Here is a 24,728-nt window from a genome sequence, read left to right on the forward strand (position 1 = left end):
CTTCATCCCTACCTAGGTTAGTTATCACAAAACCTTCAGTAATGGATAGTGGTTATACAAAACTTTTTTCTAGTTATAGAATCCTGTAGCTGGATTGTAGAAATCGGTTTATCTGCTAGAAAATATGGCTATTTAACAAAAGAAAAGTGTAAATTTAGCTTATTTTTTGCATCAATTAAATATAATAATTATAATAACAGTGATAAATATGGGTAGGGACCATTGGCAGAAATATTTTAAAATTCAATTGACTGTCACACATATTAAAAAAAAAAACCTATGAAGCATATAATTTTTCATATCTTTTTTTTGGGGTAATTGTAAAGGGAGAGGGCCAGAAATCTTCTATCTACTGATTTACTCCCCAAATGCCTGCAATGCATGGGGATGACCCAGACCAAACACAGTATCCAGGAACTCAATCCAAGTCTCCCACATGGACGGCAGTGACCCAAGTCCTGGAGCTATCAATAGTTGCCTGAGTGCACATTAGTAGGATGCAGGAATTGGAAATAGTACCAGGACTTGAATCCAGGCTTTCCAATATGGGATGCGAGTCTTGCAAGCAGCATCTTGACTGCTGTGCCAAACACCTACTCTGCATTCAACATTTTAATTCTCAAAGATACATAGTGAGCTGTGCAAAACTTGCTTATTTGGCACAACTTACTTAATATATGTCAGAGGTAGATTATGATAATACAATGTTGATATCATTGTAGTTGATGCAAAGCTCTTCCTAACAAGTTGTTAGGAGGCAAACAAGAACACTCAAATGAGGAACTCTTCTACATTGTTGGTTAGAATGCAAATTAGTGCAGCCACTGTGGAAAACAGCTGGAAATTTCTTTAAAAACTAGAAATTGACTTCCTATATTACCGAGCAATCCCACTATTAGGTACATACTCAAAACAATGAACACATTGTACCAAAGAGATACCTATACCAACACATTTATAGCAGTGCTGTTCATAATAGCCAAAAATGGAATCAACCAAAGTGTCAATCATGAGAGCAGTGGATAAAAAATATGTATTTTATATATCTATATATGTGTATATATAAAACTCATCATAAAAATGAATGTAATTATATCCTTTGCATCAAATGATTGCATTTGAGTGAAGGATGCCAGATACAGAAAAACAATTTCCACATCTTATTCCTTATATGTGGGAAAAATGTTTTTCAAAAATTAAAAAAAAATAGAGAAATTAATTTTGTGTCAGTTTTGCTACAAATATAGTATCTTGTCAAACTTTGTTTTAAATCTTTATCAAATTATTAAGAATTATGTACTATCATGGTTATAATGATCTGTGACTACTTTAAAATTTACCATATTTGAGTACAGTTGAAAATGTTTGTATTTGATTACTATTTATAGCCTGTGCCTATATTCCTGCTGAACTATGGTCTTCTCATTTTTCATTCATTGCATTTTTTATTTAGTGAAGTGTTAAACCTTCATTAAATTAAAATACTTTATAATATACTTTATATTTTACATAAATATATGCTATACATTGTTTCAAAAATTAAATGTAAATTCAATGTAAAAGAAAATACTTCACATCAAGATTAAAAATACTTTATATCAAATCAAATAAAAAATATAAATTAAAAACCTTATATCAAAAATAATAAATACTAAGTTAATGAAAGAAAACTTTCTCACATTTAAAGAGGAATTCTTAAAAATAAATTAAGACCACAAGAAAACAGTTAAAAATTAACCAAAGCACAATGTTTCGGGTGAGCTGTGGTTCATCTAGCAGTTTCTATGTCCCCTCTACGTTTGTCTCTTTGGAGGCAATTGAGAGCTTCAATCAATAGAGACTAAAAGATATGAACACAAACAGTGAATTATAAAGACAGGTACACTTAGATAAGGTTTATCAATGATACAAATGGCATAATAAAAATATTTGGAAGATAATGTCCTTAAGGAAGAAGCACAAGTGATCCAGAGCTGATTCTACAGAAAGATGTTATTTAAAACTTAACTAGTATTTTTAATGATAATTTAATTATCTGAGTCATGGTTTTGTTTGAAACATTCAGGATTTCTGAGATTCTTCCCCAGTGTCATTTATTCTGGTAGTTTCACAGTGTTCAGTGAGTAATTTTGAATAATGCACATTCCTCATGAAAGTGTATATATATATATATATATATATATATATATATATATATATTGCTATAAGTGAAAAGTATACTTCTGGAATAATTTCTCATCATCACTTTCATCATTTAATTCTCCTATATTTCAGCTACATGTTAAATAGCCTCATATGATTTATAACCTAATGCTTAAATACATAAGGAGAAAGAAAAAGGTAGAATAGGAAAGAATCTTGGAATATCATAACATTATTGATGTGTTCCTCAAATATGGGACTGTATTGTATTGTCAAGGGGAAAATGCTGTATCTTACTTTCCTTAAACTTTTCCTTAAAAAAAAGACTGAAATGTAGGTTATTCCACTATGGAGTACTACTCAGCTGTGAAAGAAAGAAAGAAAGAAAGAAAGAAAGAAAGAAAGAAAGAAAGAAAGAAAGAAAGAAAGAAAGAAAGAAAGAACAGATGGAGGGAAGGAAGGAAGGAAGGAAGGAAGGAAGGAAGGAATCCTGTCATTTGCAACAAAATGGGCTCATATAGAAGCCATTATATTTGGTGAAGTAAGCCAGTCACCAAAAGACAGATACCATATATTTTCCTTGATCTGAGTTACTTAATAGAGTACTAAAATGTAATGTATTGGAGTGAAATGGGCATTTTGAAATTCAGTGAGTGTTTACAAACCTCTCTTCTGTTTAGGAATAGTGTTTTATTTCTTCATATTATCTGTTGAACTCTTTTACTTAGTGTAGGGTTAATTTTACAATCACTAAGTAAACTGAAAGTAGATCTTTGTAAAAATTAAGAATGGGAATGGGACAGGGAGGAGGAAGAAGTGTTGGAGCATGGGTGATACGGTGGGAAGTATCATTATGTTTCTATACTTGTATATATAAAATACATAAAATTTGCTTAACTTAAATTGTTTTAAAAAGGAAAAAATAAAATAATTTTAGGTTACTGTTCCACAAGCAATCAAATACGCGTTCATCCAATTCTAAAAACTAGGCAAATTCAGAAATATTTCTTATGAAAAAATTCAGTAGCTTAACATTAAATATCCAGCATAGATGTATAGTTTAAACAGTAATCAGTAATGAATGCATATCATTCATGTGAAATAATATCATTCATATCAACTTAATGACATAAAAATCTTAGAACTATATTAATAGAGGAAAACACCTACATTGTATATGTATTTTTAATTTAAAAGAATCACTAAGGATAATAGTATAACTTACGCATTATATACAAATTTTAATTTTAATTTTAATTTCCCCTATTGCCTTTTTTATTACATAAAGTTTGAGTCTGTAAAATTTAAACAGCAGTGACAAATGCTGACATTTAAGAAACATTATCTACAGCTTATAAAAGAACAAGGTTAAATATGTTCAAGATAAAAATGAAAAGAAATGATCACCTTTCACCTTCCATTACTAGATTAAATGCCACTGTCTTTTCTCCTTTTAATCTTTTTTTTACATTGCAATATAGATTCATTTTCTATCAATTTAAGTGATGATGATTAACAAAAAACCTAGAAACTTAAGTTTTAAACTTGGATCTCATTATATGGCTAAGCTATAATAATTACTCTTTGAGACAAATAGTAATTATCTCTCTCACCCTTATCAAACAGTCTGTTTCTGTTTTTTAAAAAAAGAGAGGGTGAAGCTGATGTGTGTTTTGTCTGAATAAATGGAAGATCAAATAATGACAGAGAGTTTTGAAATACAAAGGAATTCACTCTTTGGAACAAAGCAAACTTATCTGTCACCATCTGATCTGACATAATCTAGGACTCCATGCAACCAAGAGTGTGGCTGTGTTCAGGGCTCCTCTATTTCAGGTAGGCCTTCTTTGGTAATATGCACATAAGTACCATTAAAGAACACTCTGTGTAAGAAGACATCATTTGGATAATAGAAATAGTACAGGGTTGATTAAAAAATAAATAAAGAAGTTGGGCTCAAACTCTAATTTTATATTATTCATTATCTTGGAGATGTTACACGTGACATATTTTAGTAACAGTTTTCTTGAGTTAAAATAGGGACAGTCATATTTCAATTGCAGGGTTTCTGTAAGGATAATCTGCAGTAGATGGTAATGATTCATCATTATCATGTTGCCCCTTAATAGAAAACACCCAGTTAATAGTATCTAATAATAATTTTCATTATTTCAAAAAGTCAGTTCACTAATCAAATTATAAATAGAAATAGTGAAATGACAGCATGAAAATCAATCAATATAATATTAAGAAAGAATGTAAGAAACATGAGAAATTTATCTCCCACTTTACTGAGTGGGAAATTAAAATGCAGAGAAATTGACTCATCCAGAAGACTGACCTTATAAACATTACAAACTCTCCAATCATTTATGGATTCCTCCCTTCCCATATAAACTTCATTCATTCCTGATGAGAAGTTTAGGACTAACATCTGTTTACTTATCCACTTATATATTCACTCACTCATCAATTTACTGAACACAAACATGCTCCAGTTAGTGAATTAAGGGAAAATCAACCATCCCAAAGGAGTACTTACTAACAAAGAATTTATAGTCTAATAGAAGATATAGAAAATGAATATTGTAATCTGGTATGGTTACACATTTATAACAAAAGTGAACATAAAATTATCTGGAAATATGTCATGAAGTACTAATAGAACTTTCCCAGAGGAGCGAAGCAACTAAAGACACTGGAAGATAGCATAGAAATATATGGGGATGATTAAGGAAGTGTATTTCCCAGAATGAAGTTGTTTCTTTTCTTTTTTTAAATTTTATTTAAGTTATACAAGTTTTCATGTATTTCATATATACAGATTTAGGAACATAATGATACTTCCCACCATACCCTGCCTCCCACCCATGTCCCAGTCCTTCTTCCTCCCATTTCCACTCTTAATTTTTACAAAGATTTACTTTCAATTTACTTAATGATCATAAAGTTAACCAGTTAACCCTACACTAAGTAAAAGAGTTCAACAAATAGTATGAAGATAAAAAACACTTTTCTAAAAAAGAGAGAGAGAGAGAGAGAAGGCTTATAAACAATCATTAAATCTCACAATGTCCATTTCACTCTAATACATCACATTTTAGGTACTGAAGTAGTTTCTTACCTCCAGTGGAGGCTACTATGAGATGAAGATCAAGAGATAAGTCAGAAATAGATAATGGAGACTGTTGTATGCCATGCTAAAGAAATGGAAATATTGTAGAGGGGAGAATTTGAGATAGCAGAGCTACATTTTGAGATATGGGTTTCAATTTAGTGGTAGAGTAGAAAAGCAAATGAGACAGAAAGCAAGAGAGGACAGAGAAACTAAAGAAAGTGTAGGAAGAGAATTGGGTTTGGGATTGAATCATACACATGAATTTCATGAGTTTCACCTCGAAGAAGGTAAACCCAATAAACAGTAGTGGTTCAAAGGTCAAGGCAAAACACTATGGCACCATGTGGTTGAGGTTAGTCACAATATTACTTACATTTCACACTGAGAAAATGATTATATATATATATATGTATCTATATATGAGAAATCAGTTATGATGCTTTCTTGGTATGAGTAACAGGATAATGTCATTTACTCTGAAGGGAACAATTAATTATTATTATTTTTATTTTTGACAGGCAGAGTGAACAGTGAGAGAGAGATAGATAGAGAGAAAGGTCTTCTTTTTCCGTTGGTTCTTTCCCCAATGGCCGCTGCAGCCGGCGCGCTGCGGCCAACGCATCGCGCTGATCCGAAGCCAGGAGCCAGGTGCTTCTCCTGGTCTCCCATGGGGTGCAGGGCCCAAGGACCTGGGCCATCCTCCACTGCATTCCCAGGCCACAGCAGAGATCTGGCCTGGAAGAGAGGCAACCGGGACAGAATCTGGCGCCCCGACCGGGACTAGAACCCGGTGTGCCGGCGCTGCAGGCGGAGAATTAGCCTATTCAGCCATGGCGCCAGCTGGGAACAATTAATTCTATCATGTCATTTAACAGAACAATCATACAGAATACAGCTCACAAATAACTCTTGTGAATCAAGAAGACCAAATTATAGAACTCTGATATATATACACTGATTGATGAAAATATCTAAATAGTAGTGAATGATATTCTCAATTAGAAGTACTTAGTGGGAACTAGACATGATCCACTTATACACTCAACTCATATTCATGGACTGATTGTTATTGTAAGAGTTAGTTGTTCTAAGGAATATACTAATGAATCAGACAATGTTTAATATGTGGATGGCACCAAAGATTTCAATATCTCTGTTTTCTTAAGATGTTTAGATATTTCAGTGACTAATTTAAAAATTAATTCTTTAAAACTCTCTTTGACTTCTCCTTTAGAAACATTGGTCCAAAATCAAGTGGAAGTCATAGATTTCCTATGTAGCATGTGAAACAGTCTCACTAAAAATTATGTAAAATTATACAATAATCAATTTAACTCAAGACTTATGGAGGGCCTCTGGGGGAAGGTTTTGACTGCTGTAGGAGGAGACATGTATTAGGGGCTGTGATTAGAGATGGATGCACTAAGGAAGAGGGTGGAAAAAAGGCTTTAGGGAGATGTCTTATTGAGTGACAGTGAATTATCTGAGATTTAAGCAAGTTCAATTCATGAAGGTCTGATAGACAATGCTGCATTCTAGAAATTTATTTAACGTATTGAACATTCTCTGCCTTCCTGAGTTCGACCTTTAGCAAGTAGGCAAGGATGAGATGACACCAAAATCACTAAATTGTTCTTAGACTCACTTAAGTAACCATCACTGTATTTAGTGGTATTTAGTGTTGACAGTGTCTAGTAATGTTTTACAAATGTTTTCAGTTATGACTATTATTTTTAGAATGGGAAGTCAATTTGTCACTGAAAACAAGATTTAGTCTTAAGAGCTAAATATGATTTTAAATTATAAGCAATTTTAAAAATTCTTTGCAAAACATTTTATACTTCCTTCATTTTGGCCCATATAAGTTTCTAAGCATAAACGTCTCAGGAATAATTAGGCAATTTAAAAAATTATATAAACTTAAAAATATCCTTGGTTTGATTTTGATATCATATCATATACAACTCCTGAGAAAATTACCTTTGAAAACCAAGCAATTTGAATAAAGTAATTTAATATTTAATAACAATCAGTGTATAAAAACATAAATAAGTAGAAATGCTTTCACTTGCTTTCATTCTTTCACCAATCAAAAGTAGCAACATTTATTGTATGGAGCTAACTACACTGCTTTATCTGCATTAGTATCATCTATTAAAAATTCATGGATATTTTATTACATATTAAATATTTATACTAGTAAATTTATATATTTAAAAATAGTATCACCTACAATAATAACTATGGTTATGCTTCTAATTTATTCAACAAGAAGTGGAAGTATTTATGATCTACCAAATAGCACAATATATTTATACACACACACAACATACTTGTATATATGTAATCAGAAATTATACCACTGAAACATAGAGAAATTAGGGAATGTAGATAAATCTTAGAATTTTTATTTGAATCCCGTCTTACCTGACTCTAAAACCAGCATCTTTACTATCCTACTCCTAATAAGGATCCAAATATCCCTCTTAACAAGAGAAATCTTCAAACAGGCTTCTTGTACAGCTCCTTATATTCCTCTTATGTATTAAAAAAAGAACCTGACCACAGCACAAATCTGATGAGCCATTTTGCAATCCTAAGAAAACAGAAAGGATCTGTAACTCTTTTTTTTTTTTTTGAGGTTTTGCAATTATCTTACTTTTTACATATAGCTCAGAAATATGTTATATGCTATATTTTCTTTCTTTTTTTAACTTTTATTTAATGAATATAAATTTCAAAAGTACAGCTTATGGACTACAATGGCTTCTCCCCCCCATAACTTCCCTCCCACCCGCAACCCTCCCCTTTTCCCGCTCCCTCTCCCCTTCCATTCACATCAAGATTCATTTTCAATTCTCTTTATATACAGAAGATCAGTTTAGCATATATTAAGTGAAGATTACGGATGTTAGGCCAATCTGGCTGCGACATCTGTCACCCCATTGATCGCCAGGGTTGATTTGGCTGATCTGGCTGGCTAGGCAGGTGTCCCCTTCCTCCCTCACTGCTCCATGTGAGTCCATCCGGAAGCTGCACACGCGGTCAAAGAGGACGACCTTCCCCGCTAGAGGAGGACCAGTCTTTGGTCAAGGGTATACAAGTAGCTCCGCTCCCCTGCTAGAACCTCCAAACAAGCTCTCAAAGATTTCAACAGTTTGTACCCACATAGAAACACAAAGTGAAAAATACTGTTTGAGTACTATTTATAGCATTAAATCACAATGTACAGCACATTAGGACAGAGATCCTACATGGGGAGTAAGTGCACAGTGACTCCTGTTGTTGACTTAACAAATTGACACTCTTGTTTATGGCATCAGTAATCCCCCTAGGCTCTTATCACCAGTTGCCAAGGCTATGGAAGCCTTCCGAGTTCACCAACTCTGATCATATTTAGACAAGGTCATAGTCAAAGTGGAAGTTTTCTCCTCCCTTCAGAGAAAGGTACCTCCTTCTTTGATGGCCCCGTCCTTTCCACTGGGATCTCACTCCCAGAGATCTTTCATTTAGTTGTTTTTTTTTTTTTTTTTTTTGACAGAGTGTCTTGGCTTTCCATGCCAAATTCTCTCATGGGCTTTTCAGCCAGATCCACATGCCTTGAGGGCTGATTCTGAGGCCAGAGTGCTGTTTAGGACATCCGCCATTCTATGAGTCTGCTGTGTATCTCGCTTCCCATGTTGGATCGTTCTCTCCCTTTTTTATTCTATCTGTTCGTATTTGCAGCCACTAGTCTTGTTTATGTGATCCCTTTGGCTCTTAGTCCTATCATTATGATCAATTGTGAACAGAAATTGATCACTTGGACTAGTGAGATGGCATTGGTACATGCCACCTTGATGGGATTGAATTGGAATCCTCTGGTATGTTTCTAACTCTACCGTTTGGGGCAAGTCAGCTTGAGCATGTCACAAATTGCACATCTCTTCCCTCTCTTATTCCCACTCTTATATTTAACAGGGATCACTTTTCAGTTAAGTTTCAACACTTAATAATAACTGTGTATTGATTACAGTATTCAACAAAAGTATTAACCAGAACAAACAAACAAAAAAAATACTAAGAGGGATAACATATTAAGTTGTTCATCAACAGTCAGGGCAGGGGCTGATCAAGTCACTGTTTCTCATTGTGTTCATTTCACTTTAACAGGTTTCCTTTTTGGTGCTCTGTTAGTTGTCACCGATCAGGGAGAACATATGATATTTGTCCCTCTGGGACTGGCTTATTTCACTCAGCATAATGTTTTCCAAATTCCTAACAGGGATCATTTTTCAGTTAAAATTTAAACACCTAAGAATAATTGCGTGTTAATTACAGAGTTCAACCACTAGTACTAGAACAAAAAAATACTAAAATGGATAAAGTATTACATTGTACATCTAGAGTCAGGACAAGAGCTGGTCAGGTCATTGTTTCTCATAGTATCCATTTCACTTCAGCAGGTTTCCCCTTTGGTGCTCAGTTAGTTGTCCCCGATCAGGGAGAACATATGATATTTGTCCCTTTGGGACTGGCTTAATTCACTCAGCATAATGTTTTCCAGATTCCTCCATCTTGTTGCAAATGACCGGGTTTCACTGATTTTGACTGCTGTATAGTATTCTATAGAGTACATGTCCCATATTTTCTTTATCCAGTCTACTGTTGATGGGCATTTGGGTTGATTCCATGTCTTAGCTATTGTGAATTGAGCGGCAATAAACATTAATGTGCAGATGGCTTTTTTGTTTGCCAAATTAATTTCCTTTGGGTAAATTCCAAGGAGTGGGATGGCTGGGTTGTATGGTAGGGTTATATTCAGGTTTCTGAGGAATCTCCAGACTGACCTCCATAGTGGCTTAACCAGTTTGCATTCCCACCAACAGTGGGTTAGTGTCCCTTTTTCCCCACATCCTCTCCAGCATCTATTGTTGGTAGATTTCTGAATGTGAGCCATTCTAACCAGGGAGAGGTGAAACCTCATTGTGGTTTTGATTTGCATTTCCCTGATTGCTAGTGATCTTGAACATTTTTTCATGTGTCTGTTGGCCATTTGGATTTCCTCTTTTGAAAAAATGTCTATTGAGGTCCTTGGCCCATCTCTTCAGTGGGTTGTTTGTTCTGTTGTTGTGGATTTTCTTGATTTCTTTGTAGATTCTGGTTTTTAAACCCTTTATCTGTTGCATAGTTTGCAAATATTTTTTTCCCATTCTGTTGATTGCCTCTTCACTTTCCTGACTGTTTCTTTTGAAGTACAGAAACTTCTCAATTTGATGCAATCCCAAATGCTAATTTTGGCTTTGACTGCCTGTGCTTCTGGGGTATTTTCCAAAAATTCTTTGCCAGTACCTATATCTTGCAGGGTTTCTCCAATGTTCTCTAATAATTTGATGGTGTCGGGTCATGGATTTAAGTCTTTAATCCATGTTGAGTGAATTTTTGTGTAAGGTGAAAGGTAGGGGTCTTGCTTCATGCTTCTGAACGTGGAAATCCAGTTTTCCCAGCACCATTTATTGAATGGACTGTCCTTACTCCAAGGATTGGTTTTGGATTCTTGATCAAATATAAGTTGGCTGTAGATGTTTGGATTGATTTCTGGTGGTTCCATTCTGTTCCATTGGTCTATCCATCTGTTTCTGTACCAGTACCATGCTGTTTTGATAACAACTGCCCTGTAGTATGTCCTGAAATCTGGTATTGTGATGCCTCCAGCTTTGTTTTTGTTGTACAAGATTGCTTTGGCTATTCGAGGTCTCCTGTGTCTCCATATGAATTTCAGCATCATTTTTTCCAGATCTGAGAAGAATGTCTTCGGCATCTTGATTGGTATTGCATTGAATGTATAAATTGCTTTTGGGAGAATGGACATTTGATGATGTTGATTCTTCCAATCCATGAGCATGGAAGATTTTTCCATTTTTTGGTATCCTCTTCTATTTCTTTCTTTAAGGTTTTGTAATTCTCATCGTAGAGATCTTTAACATCCTTGGTTAAGTTTATTCCAATGTATTTGACTGTTTTTGTAGCTATTGTGAATGGGATTACTACTGCCTCTAGGGCTGTGTCACATGTTGGGACAAGAGTTACAGATCCTATGTGACACAGTCCTAGAGGCAGTAGTTAAGCATGGAGTAATATTTGTCCACCCTTCCATCTGCATAAAGAGTTATGCTTTTGAGCACAGCCAATCCTGTTATCTTCCTTTGTGAAGATAAAAGCACGCACTGAGGGGTGCCTAGTTAGTTCCCTTTCCATGGGAAACGTTATTTTCTAGTAAACCAAAAGAAGAAAACTAGGTGAAAGAGACAAGACAAAAGATGGAATTTAGAAAGAGCAAGTAAGAACATCCTGAGGAAGACACCAAGATTTTTCAGAGGCTTCTGGAAGCATAGACAAAGCAGAAAGGTGTAGATATGAAAAACTACATGAGATCAAGTCTGTAGACTTAGGAATAAAACACTGTTTGAGAGACAACATTAATTACTTTACTTCTGTATTATTTGGCTTCTTAAAATGAAGGGGAATGTTGGTATTATACATTAAAATACCTAAATAAACACAATGCAGTGTATATTAAAGGGGATGAATTACAATTCCAGTAATTGTATGAATCTTGTGTGAGGTGCTGTGCAAAAGACCTCTATGTTGTGCTTCAAATCTTCAAATCAATCTTCAATCTTCAAAGCAACCTAAAAGTCAACCTTGTATTTTACTGCTAATCTAATAATAAAAGAAATTAAGCCTTGCAAGGGGATAAATACTTTGCTCAAGTACATACAGATAGAAAATGGCAAAACTAGACTTGGAACCCAGGCAGTATGATTCCATGGAACGAATGCTTACTCTCTGCACTCCATAATCACAGTGAATAATGTTATTTCATTTTTTGCTATCCCACTGAGATTCTAGATATAACTCTAGATGATTTTAAGCACTGTCATGTAATATGCTACTGGGGTTCTTACTAAGGAAAATAATTTTAACTCTCAGGAAAACAATGCTAAATCAATATCAAGTTAGCTACCCATAATATGCCAGGGGCTTCTGTGCCCAATACTACTCATTAAGAATATAATTTCATTGAAAATAGAACAAATTAAATTCTACAGTCAATTCCAAGGTGAAAATACTAGATTTAGGTGTTATGAACATGAGCTGCTTCCGGGTGGCCATGCCTCCAGGAAGGGAACACAATTTTTCCAATAATGCATGTTTCTTAAATGTCAAATAAACAGCTCATAAAGAACACAGGGCTTGGGCAAGTATTGAGCAGACATCCATAAACCACACTAGCTGGGGTTACTCTTTCTAATGGTAGCATACGTTTCTATTGAGTAGGCAGAAAGCTCAAAATTTACAGATCTTGACACATATTTAGTGACAGATCCCTTGAGGAATTCATGCAACTGACAGCTATCACAGTTAAATGTGCACATAGGTTTTCTGTTGTTATTTCAATCAGAACACTGTCATGGGAGGCATATGAAAAATTATAAAATCTCTAGAATCCTTTATTTCAAAAACAAGTAAAATACTTACATTATTAACAGAAGAGCATACTGGTTTCGGTCCATAAAATCTTTGGGAAAGGATAACTGTAAAGGAAGTTCTTTTAAAGAAAGAGCAAAATATTAAAGATGGGGAATCATTTACATGTACAATTATAACATGCAGAAAAAGTTTTTCTTGACTAACATAGCATGCACAAAGCTTTACCATAGTCGTCAATATGGAGGATTTTAATTTCTGACTTTACTATCTTCTTCCTCAGGATAGCTTCCTTCAGCACAGAATTACTTTCCAATATAAAATATTCTGTAAACCAAAACAAGAATGTAAATAGCTAACCCCCATGCATTAGTCAAGAATCAGTACAACACAGCAATTATATGATGGTTACAATTTGGCAAGCGCTGTGCTAGTTACTGATTAAACTGTCATTATTTATTGCCTAAATCATTGCCACATATTTCTAACTGGAATTTCTTCTTTGAGTCAATTTTTTTCATTTGCTCCCATACATGAAAATGAGCATTTATATCTTTTAAACTCAAATGTGAGCATGTACTATCTATCCTGGTTCAGAATGTTTAGAGGAATAAAAAAGTATCTAGCACCAAATGAGACAAAATTCACAATATCTGGATTTCAATACAAAAATTCCAGATAAGAATAAAAATTAATCAATAGAAACAAGACAGAAATGACACAAAGATGATGTGATTCACAAATAAGGACATTCAAATAATGATTGAAACTATTGTTCAGGTGTCTAACAGGGCAGGAATAGCATGAACATGTTATATATTTTTAAATATACTATATACATTTGTATATATATATATGTAAAATATATATTACTATAAATATATCTATGCATCTATTTACATACTAAACTGTGAGACCTCCAATGCATAAACATATACATGTATATGTCTATATCCATTTATCACTAATTTCTCTTATCCATGTCATGGAGCTTTCATTTTTAGAGAACATGTACATTTTTATTAGACATATCCTAGGTATTATATGACTTCTGATAATATTTTATTATCTATAATTAAAACTTTTTTTTTCTTATTTAAAAGGCAATGAGAGAGACTCAAAGAGAGATCTATCTGCTGCTTAATTTATCAAAAGCCTGCAATTACTTGAGCCATCACTTCCTGCCTCCCAGGGTGCCTATTAGTAGCAAGTTGGAATCACAAGCAGAGATGGGACAAAAACCCAGGCACTCCAACATGGGATGCTGCCAGCCTAAGTACCATCTTAACCTCATTGAGTCAAATGTGTGATCTTGATGCTATTTTAATTGATATTTTGAAGTACTTTGTAATTTTGCATTATAGTTTATACAGTAATTTTTATATGATTTGTATTTGTAATCATGACAAAATCACTTATTTCTAATTGTTTATCTTATATGCTTTATTCCATAGACTTTTATTGCTTCTTCATTGTTTTTGGTTAGTAACACAATGCCTTCTGCTAATAAAAGCAATTTCACAGCTTATATTTATGTTTCTTATTTGTTTTACAGATTCTTCTAAGACAATATTCGTAAAATTGAAAGTAAACATTTTTTTTTTACCTTTCTCCCAATCCTTGGGAAAAGCATTAGACTCTCACTATCGAACATTATGTCAACTTGTGTAGTTTTGTAGATATCATTCACTGAGTTAAGGAGTTTATATTTTCTATTTCTATTTTGCTTAGTAATTTTATAAATGTATTCTTATAATTTGTCAACTTTATCCAATGCAATTTTTCTAAATCCATTGAGAATTCAGTGTAATATGAATTACATTGCCTGATTGTTGAAGCAGTGTTGGATTCCTTGGGTAAAACTCATGAGATTGTAACATACTATCCTTTGTATAAACGCCTACTTTTGAGTTTCTAATATTTTGTTTAGAAGTTTTGCATTTAAACACAAGAGAATTTGATCTTTATGTTTTAAAAGACTTAGTTATTCGGGGCCTGTGTTTTGTCTAGTGTGTAAAACCACCATTTGCAATGCTGCCATCTCATATGGATGCTGGTCTGTGCCCCAGCTGCTGCTCCACCTCTGATCCAACTGCCTACTTAAAGACTGGGAAATGTACAGGAAAAAGGACCAAGTATTTGGGCCCTGGCCAAACACTTGGGAGACTTACGTAAAGTTCCTGGCTCCTGGCTATTGCACCCATCTGAAGAGTGAATCAGCAAATAGGAGCTTGCAGGCTTTCTCTCTTCTTCTCTGTTTCTCTTTCTTTCTCCCACATCCATCTCCACTCCCTTTCTTTCACTCTCTGTATCTGTCTCTTCCTCTCTATTTATCACTGTACCTTTCAAATAGATAAATCCAATGCCTGCAACAGCCAGGGTTGGCCAGGCTGAAGCCAGGAGTCTGAAACTTCAGTTGGATAGCAGGGGCCCAAGTGCTTGGACCATTGTGCTCTGTTTTCCCAGGTGCATTAGCAGAGAACAACCTGGACAGGAGCCAGGGCTCCTATAATGGATGACTGTATGTTAACCCACTACACCACAATGGCAGCACTGCAGACATTTTTTTGTCCTGGTAATATCTATGGCAGAATTTGGCATATGGTGAATGCTGGCTTTGCATTTTCTGAAAGTTTGTACAAGCTTTGCATTAATGACTGTTGTTAAAACTGTTCTGCTACTTCTACTTCTGTTACTTTTCACAGCCTTCAGTTCCTCTTCATTTTCTAATTTCTTAGGTGATAGCTGAGATCAGTGATTAAACAGTCCATTTCTTATGAAGCAATAATTTAGAGTTACAAATTTCTTCAACTATGCCTATCTTTAAATTTGAATATACTATTTTTCATTTTCTTTTGGCTGAAAATATTCTCTATTTAGTTTTAAAATTTCCTTTTTTGATCTATGTGTCATTTAGAAGTACAAGTCTGATGGAAAACATTCTCAAATTTTTATCTTCTTAAAACTTTATTTTGCCTTTTGAAGGATATTTTCTCTCTAGGTTTAGAATATTTGGTTGGTTCGGTTTAATTTTTTATCAGATAAAATATTTTGTTCCATAATATTTTACTTTTTTGTCTGAGGATCAGTCTGCCTTGTTATTATCCATATAATGTGTGGAGGCAATGTGTGTTTTTATTTCTGAAGGTTTAGTATACTTTTCCTTTATCACAAGGTTCCTGTAATTTTCTTGTAATGCATATTAGCATGGTTTTCAAGGGTTTTATCTTGCTTCAAATTTGTTGAAAATTTAAAAAATACTTCCTTATGTTTGAAAAAATTACTGGCCAATACTTTGTTAAATATTTTATGCAACCCCTGACCAATTTCTAAAAACAATTATAAATATGACAGGTGCAGGTGTTGGGCTACTCTTTCTTTTTTTAAGATATATTTATTTATTTGAAAGGCAGAGTTACAGAGAGGCAAAAGGACGGGGGGAGAGAGAGAGAGAGAGAGAGAGGGACAGAACTCTTCCATTCATTGGTTCACTCCCCAAATGACCGCAACAGCAGGAGCTGAGCCAATCTGAAGCCAGAAGCCAGGAGCTTCTTCTGGGTCTTCCATATGAGTGCAGGGGCCCAAGCACCTGGGCCATCTTCTATGGCTTTCTCAGGCCTTAGCAGAAAGCCAGATGGGAAGTGGAGCAGCTGGGACTTCAACCAGTGCCATATGGGATGATAGCGTGGCAAGGAGAGGCTTAGTACACTATACCACAGCCCCAGTCCTAAATGAGTCATATTCTCTACTTTCTTCCCATAGTGTGCAATTTCTTATTGAATGTGGACCATGATGATGTTTACATTTTCAAATTCTTGATTTTTTGTGTTCTTTTAATTTTTTTTTTTTTTTTAGTTTGTCCTAGCAGGCATTTAGATTACTTGCTGGTTTATCATTTGAAGACATTATAAGATATCCTTGTTAGTATGAATTTGAATGATCCTTGCTCTAAGGCTAGTATAGCACAACTAAAAATTATGATTTTTTTTTCGGGAATCTTTCCAAAATGCCTGGTATTCTCCTTGACTGGAACTTGAACATGTCCGAGCACTGTATGAGCTCTGACTTTGCTCAGCTCATGGAATGCTTTCCAATTAATAGTCAGCTGGGTATTTTCAGAAACAGACTAAATGTGATCCCTACACAGTGTGATGCACATTCCTGGGGTTCTTTATCCATAGTTGTTTCTCTCCAGTGTCTGCCCACCATATGAAAATTCTATTAACTTTAACCCTTCTGAATACCAATTTTGGTTTCATTAACTCAGGAGTATTATTGTACTCTGTAATATTATTCCTTACTGCACTTAGCTCAAGTATGTTCCAGATACAAATATAGTTTATCAAAGGAATAAATACTAACTTCAATAACTATAAATCTTTTAAAAGAGTTGGATTATAAACTAGTTTACTTTCAATTTTATAACACTTTTATCAAGAATGAAACTAGTTCATGCTTAATTACCTTTCTTAATCTGTTTCCATGATAAAACTTTTCAGAATTTAAAAAAGAAAATTCTTTTTAGTTTCCAGCTAAAAAGCCAAAGAACACACAACCCAAATTTTACTTGTTTCTTTCCTCAAAGAAATCAAGAAATTGTGAGAATATTGTCCACATTTTCAAAACAATTGTTTCAAGTTTTATTCAGTTTTCTTTTCCCTTTCTTTTTCGTGAGGTAAATTATGTAGGTGTTGTAAAGTAGCATCATCTAGTAACTATGTGTCCAGTATAAGAACATTTTAACAAAGTATCATTAGTGTCATTAGCTTATCACTGAACCTGAATGATTAATTCCAAAGTCATAAGAAAGAAACATAATTCTTTTATGCTATAGCTCCAGTCTATCCCTCGAATCTCATATCTTTGCTTTTTTCCTTAAATGTTTTGTTCCTGGCACGTTGAATTACTTTTGTCTTGAAGATGTGAACATTTTTGTTCTTCTGTACATCTGTACACACACAATACTTCATCTTGAGATACTTTTCCACTAGGGTCTTTATTCATTGAACAATGTTGACTGCTAGTAAAAATGATTAGATCCTATTATAACCAACTAATTTTGAGTTTCTTTCTTTGGACTATGAATTCTGTACGTGATCCAAGATACATCAAACATTTTCTGGGTAAACAAATGTTATCCTCTATAATATAAATCTGTTAAATTAGATGTTGTTAAAGGATTCTTACATTCTCAAAATATCAAGAAACTCAGTTTGAGCACAGAGATCCTTTGTGTGGTTCACGTGCCTGCATGAATGTAGTGCCTAGGCATTTGTGGGCTCACTGTGGTAGTTGGTTCACTTTGCCAGAGAGAGGTTGTCACAGTGATCATGTCAGCCAATGTTATCATGCACTCCCTTCAGCTGAAAATGCAGGAAATTCACCGGGCCCAACTTGGGCGTCAGCTTGTAATCTTGCCTCACCCTCTAGCCCTGGCTTTAGCTCCTTGGCCCCAACCAGCTTATGCCTGGGATATCCACTGAAGGAGCAGAAATCCACTAAGCCACAGAGGTATATCTCAGAGATAAAAACCATCAGAGGAGAAAACAGTAAGTGTTTCATCGAACTCCTAAAAATAAATGTAGAGATACTAGAAATATGAACAAGGAAGACAGTATAACACCCCTAAAGGAACACAACAATACTTCAATATTATAATATGGAGATGAAAAGATTGCTGAAATGCCTGAATAAGAATTCAAAAGAATGATAATATTACTCAAATATGCAGAGAAGCAAATATATGAATTACAGAAATCAATAAATGACATGGATGAAAAATTTTGCCAGAAGATAGAGATATTGAATAGAAATCAAACTGCAATATTAGAAATATAATACAGTACAAAGCTTTAACAACAGACTTGGTGAGGCAGAAGAAACAATATGTGAGCTAGAAGAAAATTATTTGGAAATATCTCAGACAAAAAGATGACAAAAATTAAATAGAAAAACCCAAAAATATTGTTCAAGATTTATGGGATAATATCAAATGATGATATATATGTGTCTTGAGAGTTCCTGAAGGTGTGGAAAGAGAGAAAGGATTATAATACCTACTCAGTGAAATAATGAAAGAAAATGTCCCTAATTTGAAGGAAGAAAGGGACATCCAAGAATAAAAAGCACACAGAACCCCTAATAACAAGATAAGAAAAGAACTTCGGTACAACACATTATAGTCAAACTTTCAAAAGTAAGGTAAAAAGAAGAGATTCTCAAATGTATGAGAGAAATACCAGATTACCTTCAAAGGATCTCCAAATAGATTGACAACTGATTTTCAACAGAATCCCTACAGGCTAGGAGAGAATTTCAGAGACATACTCCAAGTCTTAAAAGAAAAAACAAAACAAAACAAAACAAGTCAACCGAGAATACCATAGCCAGTAATGCTCTCATTTATAAATGAAGATGAAATAAAGGACTTCAAAAGCAAAAATAAATTGAATTTGTCACCACTCATCCAGCCTTAAAAATGATACTTAAGGATGTGCTATATTCAGAAACAAAGAAAGATAGTCATTATCATGAAAGAAGGCAAAGGCAGAAAATCTACTAGCAAAAGTACAAACGAAATCCATATCAGAGTATGGAAATATTTGTTAAAAAATATCAGATCAACTGTTACTTGTCAATAATAAACTTGAAAGTAAATGGCCTAAACTATCCAATTAAAAGATACTGACTGTTTGAATGTAGTAAAAACAAGACCCATCTATTTGCTGCCTAGAAGAAAGACACCTCATCAAAATATACACAGATTGAAAGTGAAAGGATGGAAAAAGATATTCCTTGATAATGGGAAGCATAAACAAAAGGGAGTAACAATCCTAATATCAGACACAATAAACATTAACACAAAAAGTCTTAAGAGACAAAGTAGGGCATTATGTAACAATTAAGGGATAAATTCAACAGGAAGATTTGACTGTATCAAATATATATGCACTTAATGACAAGATGCTTGGCTATTTAAAATAAGTACTGAAGAGGGCCAGCACTGTGGTGCAATGGGTTAAAGCCCTGGCCTATATGGGCACAGATTCTAGTCCTGGCAGCTCCTCTTATGATTCAGCTCTCTGCTATGGCCTGGGAAAGCAGTAGAAGACGGCCCAAGTCCTTGGGCCCCAGCACCCACGTGGGAGAAGCAGAAGAGGATCCTTTGGGTCGGTGCAGCTTCGGCCGTTGTGGACATATGGGTAGTGAATCAGTAAGTGGAACCTCTCTCTCTGTCTTTACCTCTCTCTGTAACTCTGTCTTTAAAATAAATATTTAAGAAAATAAGATAAAATAAGTGTTGATAGATCTAAAGGGAGACATAGGCTCCAATATAACAATAATGGAGGACTTTAATACCCCACTCTCATCAATGTATAGATCTACTAGATAAATAATCAACAACAACAACAACAAACAGAACTAATCTACACTGTGGACCAAATGGACTTAACTAATATACACAGGACACTTTTTCTCACAGCTTTATAATACATGTTCTTTTCATCAGTGCATAGAACTTTCTCTAGGATACACATTCTATGCCATAAAGCAACCAAAGAAATTAAAAAAAAAAATTGAAACCATACCATGAATCTTTCCTGATAACAAAGGAAATTAACAACTTAAGAACTCTAGAAAATATGCAGAGATATGGAGACTGAGTGAAACACTCCTGAATGAACAGTGGGTCATAAAGGCAATCAAAAGGGGAATAAAAGATGCTAAAATTCATATGGAAACACAAGAGACCCCGAATAGCTAAAGTGACCTTAAATAAGAAAATCAAAGCCAGAGGCATCACAGTATCAGATTATAAGACATACTACAGGGCAGTTATAAACAAAACAGCCTGGTAATGACACAAAAATATACTTGTACACCAGTGGAACAGAATAGAAAGTCCAGAAATTAATCCACAAATCTATAATAAATTAATCTTTGAAAAATGAGCTAAAATAAATCATTGGAGAAAGGACAGTCTTTTCAATAAGTGGTGCTGGGAAATTGGGTCTATACATGCAGAAGTATGAAATAAGACCCCTAAAGTATGTTACACAAAAATCAACTCAAAACGGATCAAGGATCTAAACCCATGACCTGATGCCATCAAATTACTAGAGGAAAACATCAAGGAAACTAGGCAAGACACAGATATAAGCAAAGAGTTCTTGGGAAAGACTCTAGAAGCATAGAAAATAAAGCAAAAAATGGCAAACTGGGTTACATCAAGCTGAGAAGCTTCTGCAAAGCAAACACTCTACACAACCAACAGAATGGGAAAAATATTTGCAAACTAGGCAACTGATAAGGGACTGATATCCAGGACCTATAAATACTTCAAGAAACTTGACAACAACAACAAAAAATTCCAGCTAAGAACTGGGCAAATGATATGAATAGGCATTTTTCAAAGGATAAAATACAAATGGTCTATAGACACATGAAAAATGCTTGGGATCACTAGTCACAGGGAAATGAAAATAAAAATCACTGTGAGGTTTCACCTCACCCCAGTTAGAATGGTTATCATCCAAAAGTCAAAAAACAGTAAATGCTGTCAAGAATCTGAGGGAAAAGTATCCTAATCCTATTCCCACAGTTGGTGGGAATATAAACCAGTGCAAATATCAGGGAAGACAGAATAGAGATTCCTCAGAGATCTAAAAATAAATCTAACCTATGACATAGCTATTCCATTCCTGGGACTATATATAATGAAATGAAATCAGCATATGAGTCATTTGAACCCCCATGTTTATTGCAGTTCTATTCACAATTGCTAAGATGTAGAATCAACCTATATGTCCATCAACTGTTATATATGTATTTGTGCTACAAATACAGTATAGAATTCTATCCATTCATAAAAAAGAATGAAATCCTCTCTTTTAAAACAAAGTGGGTATAACTGTAAAGTACTATGCTTAGTGAAATAAGCCAGTCCCAAACAGATAAATATCATGTTTTCCCTTATGTATAATAGTTAATATAGAATACAAAACATATATATATATATACATGTTATATATATATATATATATATATATATATATAGAGAGAGAGAGAGAGAGAGAGAGAGAGGAACAAAATGGGCATGTTGAGATTTGATATTTTATATTACTTTCAGCCCTTGTTTATGCTCCTATGGAACTGTGGTCTTTCTATTTTTTGCTTGTTGAATAATATGGCTAGTGGTTTTTTAAGCCTGTGATTACAGAGTGGATTGAAATTATAAGTTTGCATAAATTAGTGAAAGAAATAAAGTAAGAAAGGAGGGGCATTGAGGGAAGGAGATAAAGAGAAAGGAAAACATGATTATCCTCTTACAGTTATTATAGTTATGAAGTACTTGTAATCTGTTTGCTTTATATTAATAATTTTTAAAAAATTCAGTTTATTTAAACACTAGCAAATTTCCAATGATACATTCTCACTTAATTTCAAATGTTTGTAGTGTGACTAATTAAGTTCTCTATTTTTCATCAAAGATTGTTAAAAGAACTGCCAAAAATTAACTTAATCATGGGAGACAAAATAATTGTTCTACATTTTAAAAAGCCAATGTCATTTGATACTTGAAAACTAAAAAGAGGATAATAAAGTGTCCTAAATTTTACCTTTATAATTCTACTACAGATGAATATTAAGTAGGGCTTACTGTATCATAATGAATAAGTGACTAATTTAAATATAACATGCTAGTGATTTTTCACTGCTTCTTTTTATTATTTGAGTGGCAGAGACAAATATAGAGTTCTCATCCACTCTCTGTCAAGAGAAAACTCAACAGAAAAAGTGTCACTGTACTGCAGTGCTTCTAGGTCATATTCTGTAGTCAGACTCTCTTATTAGATCTCAGGGCTCTTTCATTTATTAGTATGACTCTGGTCAGGTTATTAAACCTCTCTATGACTCAGTTTTCTCATCTATAAAAGGGAATATTAAAAATAACCGTATCAGGTATATTCTGAAGATTAAATGAGTCTGAAAATATAAGCTTCATTATGAATTTATAGTAGCCTATATTAAATCACAAATGTGTAAGAGTAGTGATTAAGTAAATCCTTGAAAATGAAATTGTAAAGCAAAGATGTAAGAAAAGAAGGAGACAGGAAGACTATCTGGCCCTTTGTTTTTAAAAGTACTATGTACTTACACACACTATATGATTAACAGAAGACAATTTTTTCCATGTAGAACAAGCCTGTGTCACACTGCGTGATAAAGTGCATTCTCATTCAATTAAAAAATAACTGAATAAATGTGTTATTGAATAAATGCATAAATGGTAAAATAAAGACTTTGGATGTCTGTAACAAAAAGGGTAGAAAACACATAAAATAATATAGCTTTCTTATTTTTCCCAAATGTCCATAAAAGGTATCACTCTGGAGGAAAAATTTAAGTGAAACCCAGGAAAGAATAAGCCAAAATGCTTATGGGCCAGTAGACTGAAATATACTTACTCTATCAATCACTGTTAATTCGAATTATGAACAGAAAATACCCATTTCAAGCACGTAAGTCCCAGTCTCAGCTGTAACATAGATCAAACCACTTGCATTATTGTTTCTCTTATATATATATAAATATTAAATAAATATATAATTAATATATATTAATATTAATCATATATATATATGATTCAGTATATATTATTTACGCAGTTTGGTTCATGACAGGACTTTCTTTGAAGACATGACTATGGAGTATGGCACCCAGAAACAAATAATGTAACATTTAAGACAAAGTCAACCATAAGTAGCCTGTGTACTCATGTACTTACTTGCTGGGTTGTCCGTACTATGCAGGCTGACCACTGGGACCCTTGGACCTAGATTCAAAAATATGTGTAAACGTTTTTGAAGAAAATATATTTATTTTATTTGAAAGATGGAGTGATAAAGAGAGGGAAAGACCAAGTAATAGAGAAAGATTTTCCATCTGACAGTTCACTTCTCAAATGCCTACAAATCCAGTGCTAGTCTAGGCCAAAGCCAGGAGCCATGAAATACATGCAGGTCACCCATATAGTAGCAGGAACCCAAGAGCTTTTTCTACCATCTGTTGCATCTCAAGCACATTAGCAGGAATCTAGAATGGAAGCTCAAGTGTAGCCAGGACTTAAATCAGGCACTTCAATAGGAGAGGTAGGCTCCCAGTTGGTGGCTTAATTCACTGTGTTGTCACTTCTGCCTCTGTATAAACATTTTTAAGACCTTTCACACCTCATCTTGTAATCCAAGATCAAAATATAACAGTCAGCCAAGAAAGAAAGAAAACATGCATATTTGAAATATCTCATCCACATGATAAATAAAATCTGAAGGATTATTTTATATTAATTTAAAAAGTATACTACTAGAATCATCAGTTATTTAAAATATACTAGTTAATTTATCATAAAAATCACCTAGAAATTTCATTTCTCTAAGGAGCCCTACCTACAATTGTAATGGTTCTTGTCCTGCTGCCATTAAATAAGCACTTTTCTTTTTCGATCACTTCATTTCAGATATCAAGGGAAAAAGGAAACCAAAAAAGAGCAAATGTTGGTGTATTTCTCACTGTGTCTTTATAAAGGAAGCCAACTGAAGTAATAGCACTCAACTCATCAAATTATAGGAGGACCCATGAATTTTTTATCTGCAGGAAATACAGTGTCATGTTAAAGAGAAAATGATTTGTATGCCTACATCCTGGACTGAACAGTCATGCAAGTCTACAACATACTGGTACAAGATAGAAGTCATAGGGGGTGAATGTAATTGCTCTGAACCAAAGAAGGTAGGAGAAGAATTCAATTCCCATTCATCCAAAATCCCTTAACAATTAAGCTATTGTTTCAGTAAATCTATTGCTTTTCCTAAAGACCAGGTAAATCAGTTTATTATTATGACATGGTTCTGATGCTATAAATGTTTATTGATTTTTAAGTGCCCATGTTCAAATACCCCTTACTGACTGTGTATGCGTAATGACTAATTCCCAGTTT

At 34.0% G+C, this 24,728-nt stretch overlaps 1 protein-coding gene across 2 annotated transcripts in view; it reads right to left on the reverse strand.

Annotated features, from left to right (window-relative positions):
• Positions 1-24,728, reverse strand: part of DPP10 (dipeptidyl peptidase like 10) — a 791,529-nt gene that overhangs the window by 26,611 nt on the left and 740,190 nt on the right. For both annotated transcript variants that reach the window (XM_062199274.1, XM_062199266.1), the window contains 3 exons: positions 23,520-23,567; positions 12,959-13,057; positions 12,782-12,851 (listed from right to left, as the gene is read on the reverse strand). In XM_062199274.1, the coding sequence (XP_062055258.1) occupies positions 12,782-12,851; positions 12,959-13,057; positions 23,520-23,567 (217 nt within the window). The remainder of the gene's footprint in view (positions 1-12,781; positions 12,852-12,958; positions 13,058-23,519; positions 23,568-24,728) is intronic.

Source organism: Lepus europaeus, chromosome 1, assembly GCF_033115175.1.
Source record: "Lepus europaeus isolate LE1 chromosome 1, mLepTim1.pri, whole genome shotgun sequence".
In the NCBI taxonomy this organism is placed as follows: Eukaryota; Metazoa; Chordata; class Mammalia; order Lagomorpha; family Leporidae; genus Lepus; species Lepus europaeus.